Source organism: Phaethon lepturus, unplaced genomic scaffold, assembly GCF_000687285.1.
Source record: "Phaethon lepturus isolate BGI_N335 unplaced genomic scaffold, ASM68728v1 scaffold18255, whole genome shotgun sequence".
In the NCBI taxonomy this organism is placed as follows: Eukaryota; Metazoa; Chordata; class Aves; order Phaethontiformes; family Phaethontidae; genus Phaethon; species Phaethon lepturus.
In genome coordinates this window covers 1,474-8,586 of record NW_010538575.1, presented here as the reverse complement: position 1 = coordinate 8,586, position 7,113 = coordinate 1,474, and the positions used below count along the sequence as shown (strand labels likewise).

General features: G+C 39.7%; 1 protein-coding gene across 1 annotated transcript; it reads right to left on the bottom strand.

Annotated features, from left to right (window-relative positions):
* Nucleotides 1-626: 626 nt before the first annotated feature.
* Nucleotides 627-6,564, bottom strand: SETD8 (SET domain containing (lysine methyltransferase) 8; the record flags this gene model as incomplete). The annotated part of the gene is made up of 6 exons (XM_010286868.1): nucleotides 627-837; nucleotides 1,984-2,174; nucleotides 3,337-3,396; nucleotides 3,753-3,837; nucleotides 4,611-4,827; nucleotides 6,408-6,564. Coding segments are annotated over 6 exons (921 nt in total), but the record flags the coding sequence as incomplete, so codon positions are not given.
* Nucleotides 6,565-7,113: the final 549 nt, after the last annotated feature.

Genomic DNA, 7,113 nt, shown 5'->3' with positions numbered 1-7,113 from the left:
TTGACCATCCAATTTGCTCAGCACCAGTGCATTTAAAGGTGATTTTCAACATGAGATACAACACTGGAAAAACTGAATCCCTACCACAAATTATTTGAGAATGATAGTAGCATCCTTCTCGGAGAAGCCTGTCAGCACTGTGTTGTAAAAAGCAGTCTGACAAGCAGTCAAGCCATTGGATGTATGACTCTGAGCACAGAAGCACATCTGCTGTCATAAAGCTAATGCCAAAGTTCATCACCCCACAAAGTGGAGCATGAGATTTCATTGCAAAAGCAGGCACACAACCCAAGTGATTAAGTTTCTGTGCAAGTCTTTGCATGCTCAAGTGGCACTGGTCACTATGTAGAAATGTTCAAATTTTAGGGAGGGTTTCCTTATATGATATGAAAGTTTTGGCAATCTAAGATCAATTATTCAAGCCTGCCTGGAAAACTGTAATAGGTATTTAAATACTGCAAAGGAAAAAGGTAGTTTAAGGAGCTCAGAACACCATAAGCAGTCCACTAAAAGCTGAGGGAAGTGAGGACAGGGGGGGAAAAAAAAAAATAAAAATCCACTGACTCCTTGTAGACCACTCAGTCCAAAAAAAAAAAACCCAACAAAACCCAAACAAAGAAGATTAATTAGTGTTTCAGCCATGGATGAGCTTCAATGGAAGCTTTGCTTCTGTCTCCATAGTCGTACAACAGTTCTTCACCTGCTTTAATGTCTCTGGAAGCGATCAGTATGAGATGAGGCACACCATCAATGTCATGAAGCTTTGTTTGACAATTGCCACATTTGCTGTGATTAATCAGTCTTCCCAGACGATTAGTTTCTTTTGTAGCATCAACACTGAAAGGACAAGAACAGAATGCAGGATGGTTGCATATCACACAAGCAGGGTTGTGGACAAAAAACAAGGTGCAAATCAGATAAAGGATGAGGAATCCACACGACGTGAAAAATGAAGGAAAAAGAACATTACAGAATATTCATCCAATTAAATGGAGAGCATGTAATATGGTGATGTAGGTAAACTAAAGCAATTCTGGGAGATTTTTAAGTTAGCACAAAACCCAGAAAACAGAAAACTTTGGACTATGTTTTTGACCTGCCTGTTTCCAAGCTCTCAACTGTTCATGAGGAATAGCAGAATCCAGCTGTAGAATACAACCAGAAAGGCTTGATACCTTAAATACCCTTCTCTCAGGAAAGCTGTGTCCAAGCTAAGCAGTATCCACTGAGTAAGCCAGCAAGAGTCTCTACTCACACGGAAGGCTGAGAATGCCTAAACACTACATGGCCAACTTCCAGAAACCTGGATACTAAAGCTCTGGTGCCCCTCATTGCACAAAGAATTGTTACGGCAGCTATCATTATGGCATCTAGACTGTAAGTCAGACACTTAAAATATAGGGCACTTCAAGGTAATTAATATACAGGTTAAGTGACCCACACTTTAGTATCCAGTAATATTAGCCAAGGTGGAAAGAACATAGCCTGAGTAGCTGCTTTGAGAGAACTGGAGTTTGGGGCAAATGTAACAGCAGATAGAGTGATAAAGCATGCACATGGGGTGGGTGTCAGGTCCTAGAGAAAGGAGATCCAGTCAAAGACAGTTGAAGGAAACGTTTCTCTTCCACAGGGTTTGTCCATACTGCTTTTCAAAGAAAATCCTTGCAACTCAGGAAAAGCAGTTAATTTTACAAGAGAACAAATTTAGGCAGAAGTCCATGGCAGAGCTAGAAGTCTCATCCAAGCAGATACAAGTCTCCATATAGCTTGTGCTGTACTTCAGAGAACAGGGCTTTGAGTTGCTTACCTTTTCTTTTAGCCCAGAGGTACACAAGGCTCTTGGACCATGAAAGAGGGTTCCAAAAATATTTCCTAATTCATGGTTACCATTTTTTTTTTTTTTGGCATGAAAAAAAGAAAAGACTTAGCAGCATTCAAAGCCTCTACCACTCAACTATCATCCTTAAGGGAAGAGAAGCTTACCAGTACGTTTTGCTGAGGTACTGAAAATAGTACATATAGCAGCCTGTGGATGGATCTTGAGCATACACAGCTTCTCGCTTTTTAGCATCAGTGATCTCTATGAGATCCCCATGATATTCAACTACAAATTCTCCTCGATTAAAATGTTTAGTAGCAATTACTCCTCTCCCTTTGCCATCGATGTAATCAATCTGTTGAGTTGAAAAGAAAATCAGCTGGGAAATTAGAAAGTATTTACATGACTTGCAAATATGCTGCTTAATAGGGAATGAGTGATTTGTCATTAAAAAAATGCTACAGCGGGGCATTTGTGTGTATTGCAGACAAAGCTGTGGAAGCATAATGCACAGCACTGTAGAAGAAATATAGAATGAGTTTAGAACACACCCAGAGTTACCAGGTATTTTGATAATCAAAATCAGTCTTCTAATCAAAGAACTAAGAATTTCTTTGAATAAACCATAAACAGAGAAGAGTTATCTATTTTTTTCTTTTAAGCTACCTATTAGCTGAGACAGTAAGCTTTTCCATTTCAGGTGCACCATCACCATTAGCATGCACAGGTTAAAAAGTTAGAGGAACAGAAAGATCAACTGCAGAAATTATATTTATCACCCACCAGTATACTTTATTATTCCTGCCCCATCCCATAAATCGGATAACTCCAAGAAAGTTCTCCTATCACTGTCATAGATGTGACAGTGTTAACTGCAGGCTGCTGCTTTTCAAGAATCGCAGCTCTTCTGCACTTCCAGGAACCACTGCTGCTTTAAATTCTAAAAAGGGTGATCTGAGTACCCCAAATAGTAAGCACTTCGTCTCAATAACTAGTACGTGCTAGCTGTGGGAAGAAAACCAGTACAACCCATTATCACAAGTGCCATACTGAAGACTCACAGTGACTGGGTGTAAACAAGCTAAGAGCATTTGTTACCATAGAGATAGTATATCTGGGTGTCACCTTTAAAACATATGACAATTAAGATGCTGGATGCTGTATCTATATCTAAATGCTATGATGATGCCAGATGCTACGCTATATCTATATCTTAAAACCCCATTTCTGGAAGCTAACCCAAGGAATGAGATACTAAAGGGAGCAAGTGCATTCTCAGTAAAGAGTATAAAGCCCCTTCAATATTTATGACTAAGGCTGCACATACATATTCTTCAGAGACAAATACTGCACATCCAAAGGAAAGACTGTGTGCTCCAGTTTTTGCTGCACTTTCATCTTACCATTGAGGAACTGCAGCATTCCAAGACTGAGTTCTACTACATTCTGCTTAAAGAGATTAACGGCAAGATACTGTATAAACAGCACATAGCTACGCAGGTTGGCACTGCAATTACCTTCATTCCTTCTTCTTTCCCACTTGTAATTAGCTGATCTATTTTCCTCCTCTCCTCAGTCTGCAGAAGAAACAAGAACAAATAAAACCACAGTATTATTGATAGTTTTTGTCACTTATTCTATAGCTAAAAGGAAACTACTAGCCAGTGACCCTCATTTTTCCAAACCATCCCATATTTCTAGCAAAACTGAATGGTAAGGCAACAGATTTCTGCCCCTCAAAATATATAAGCAGACAGATCCTATCCTAGAAAAACTTGATCAGCACTTCCAAATTTTAAGAATGTTCTTAACAATACTTCCAGCATACAATGCTCTTCGTATTGGCCAATGGAAATAATTTACAGATAGTTACGCACTTCCTCAAACGTTCAATTAACGTTATAAGTAATGTTATTTTAACAAGAAGCACTACCTCCAGTTCAGATTTGCTCTTCCTGGAACTTCTTCTAACTGGATAATAATCTGTCACTTTTCGATTTGGTGTTCTTCCTTGGGTTCTAAGGGATAGGAAAAAATAGAGAACACGCGTATTTCAGGCTATTTCGGAACTTAGACCTCTAGGACAGAGGTATCTAAGAAATTCGTATTTTCAGCTTGGTATGTTGAAAGGTGATCAATAGAAATCATTCTTCCCCACGCTATTTCCATTAGTCTAGTACTAATTCTTTAACAACAAGAATGAGATGCCATTGGAAACCAACTGAAGGTCACATTACAAGCCTGAAGCCCCCTGTGTGCCTTGCCAGAAGGCACTCTAAAATTTAGGTCATGAAAACTGCTTGGCAAGCGATTCATTAATGTTAGGTCACATTACTGCAATATCATGAGAAAGAGTACCAGCTCAGCCAAAAAGCCTCCAACTCTAATTAATCTAATATTCTGTTTCTGACAAGATACATTCCATTTGTTCACAGAAATTTAGGTCTTAATGGCTCATTAATTTCTTTTTCTATAGGTGATCAGCAAGTATTTCACTTGAGATAAAATAAACTAGCATTGCTTTCTAGAAAAACAAAGTCCTCTGCAAGGTAGGTATATACTTTGTGTGTTATTTTGTATTTTCAAACATATTATTCTTGAGAAAACAAGGAAGTCTCCTTTAAGATTTGTTCCCCTCTACATAACCATTTGCTTAAAAAAGGCAACAAAACAGGAATAATATTAATTACAGGTCTGACTGTAGTTCCTGAAGGAAAAATGCAGCTCAAAACCTCTTGGTACAAAAGGACACACAGAAGAAAAAGCTTTTACAATTCCAGAAGTCACTTACTTTCTCCTTGGTCCACGTTTTGCTTTAACCATCTTTTTCTGAGCTGGCTTTGCATTGGCCTCTTCAGCACAGTCTGAAGGCAAGGGCGTCTTTTGAGTTTCTACAGTTTCTTGGTTTTGATCAGAGGAGGGCACCGAAGTATTGCACCCACCTTCTTTATCTTTCTGGTCTTCTGGTTTCATAGCACCTTCGATTATATTGCCACCATTCTTTTTTTCTGGTGACAGGAAAATAAAGTAAGGCTCTGAACTTAGGATCATCTATACCAGAGTGCTTTAAATGAATTCCAAGGGTTTCTAGTCCAAGTTTCTAGTTCTGTCAAACAGGAGAAAGAGGAAGGGAATGATACAATCTCTTTCTGCTAGAACCCACATAGGCTGTTACTCAACTTTTGACTAGTCATTGCTACAGTACACATAGTACAGAAGGAGGGGTGAGCAGAGAAACGGAAAGGGTAAACCAGAGCCCAAGTACTTTGTCATGTTAGGTTGGCAACTCAAGAGTTTTCCAAACCTGAAGATGCAGCACTTTCAGTGCAGTGTTTGAAACAACTGCATGGTTTGCATCTGGCATACTAAATTACCAAGTTGCTATAAACTAATCAACATCCTGCACTGACGAGGGAGAGGAAGCCTCTCTGGATCCCACACTGCTGCAATCAGTAGCTGCAGACACTGGTAATAAGTGACCAACACCACTCAGACAAAACCCACAGGTGCTAAAGGGCTGGCACTTACAAGAAGTCTACCTCACACATAACCAACACTTTCTTGGTTGCATGCATCCTACCTTGATACGACCACATCCTCCTTCGCAGGCAAATGATTTAGAGGTAAGTGCGCACAGCTTAAAGCTAAATAAAGTTTTTATTTAAAGCAAATCACCAGGTTTAAACAGTCCCATCTGCTGAGACAGATGCTTCAACCTCACTGGAGCAATGAAGCACAGCTGCAAGGCCACAGCACTGGGCCAAGATAAAGTCAATCTTCACTTTCTTGTCAAAATTGGAGAGCTAAATTAGGAGTTAAAGGCCCCAAGTTTCCAGATAAGCTGACACTCCCTGTGTTGAGCAGGACTTAAAATACCTGCTTGCTAAAAGTGTTTGCATCAAAATGTTCTGACAAATTACTAAGGTTATTAAATGCACCTTTAAACATGAGCCAGCTTTTTTTTCCTCCTCCATAAACTTATGGAACATTCCCACTCCTAGTCACTACAGCGAAGCATCTATGAAGCTTGGCACTCAGCATCCACTATCTATCCTCCTCCTTCTCCCTGCCCTCATTTCATCCCGAAAATTTAAGAATTGTTTCTTCTTCTACCAGTACCTCTACCTCATACCTGATTTGACTTTGAATTGCCTTTATATAATTAGTATGAAGTAGTCAAATAAAATAAAACAGTTTAGGTAATAAAACAGACACCCCCCCCCAAATTACATAAACTGACAAACACTGACCTGAAGCAGCAGAGTTGTACTAGAATTGCAGGGAGACTTAAGGCATATTGACAAAGCAAGCATTAGCTTTTTATATCCAGAGAGACAGCACAAACATAGCCAGACAAAAAAACAGAGGAAAAATTGCCCAGTAAACCTATGACCTAGGTTTTGAAAAGGATAAGGACACCCTCATCTTTGTAGAGTCCCAGTTAGCCGACAGAGTTGTAACACTGGGAAAGCAACTGGGCCAGGATAGCTGCTTAGCCTTCTTGACTGTTATTAAAGTTTTCAAATTGGGGGTGGGGGAGCACATTTAATGAGACAAGCAAGGCAAAGATCAATCTTATCACTCTTACCATCTGCTTTCCTGTAGGTTTCATTTAGTGTTTTGCCCTGACATTTCACCTCGTGATACATGACAGAGTTTTCTTCTTGAAGAGGGGGGCGAGCACCAGGAGTTTTGTTAGGATTCAGGTAGCTGTAGATTTTGGATTGACCAATAAACACATTCTCCTAAAACAGACCCAGACAAAAATCAGTACATCACAGAGATGCCAGGTGCATCAAGCTGGTGTCCACAACATGCTGCAAAGACCAGGACTGACAGCTGACTGTGCTAATGCAAATTACACTGCTTTAATGCATCATCCTTGCTGCTGTTGCTATTTCTAAGTGAAAACATAACGGTGGTAAGCACTCAGAGAGCTTTACTAACGCAAACTCTCAGTCCAAGTGGACTTTCATACGAAATGTGGCAGGATGGGGTAGTCATAAGTAACTCCATCTTCCACCCTGTGCTTCACAGTATGAACTCTGGCACCAAAAAAAAAAAAAAACCAAAAACCAAAAAAAACCAAAAAAACACCCTTCTGAGCTCCTCAGAAGGAAGGCAGCCTCAAAGAGTGCAAGCCAAAAAAAAACAAAACAAAAATTGCTGAAGCCTAAAACACACCTCTCATAGCCACAGAGGTATGAGCTTACCCAAACACTCTCATGAGGTATCAAATGTTACTGCAGTTAATTACTGAGCAATACAGAAGACAGGAATCAGTTTTGCAGAGT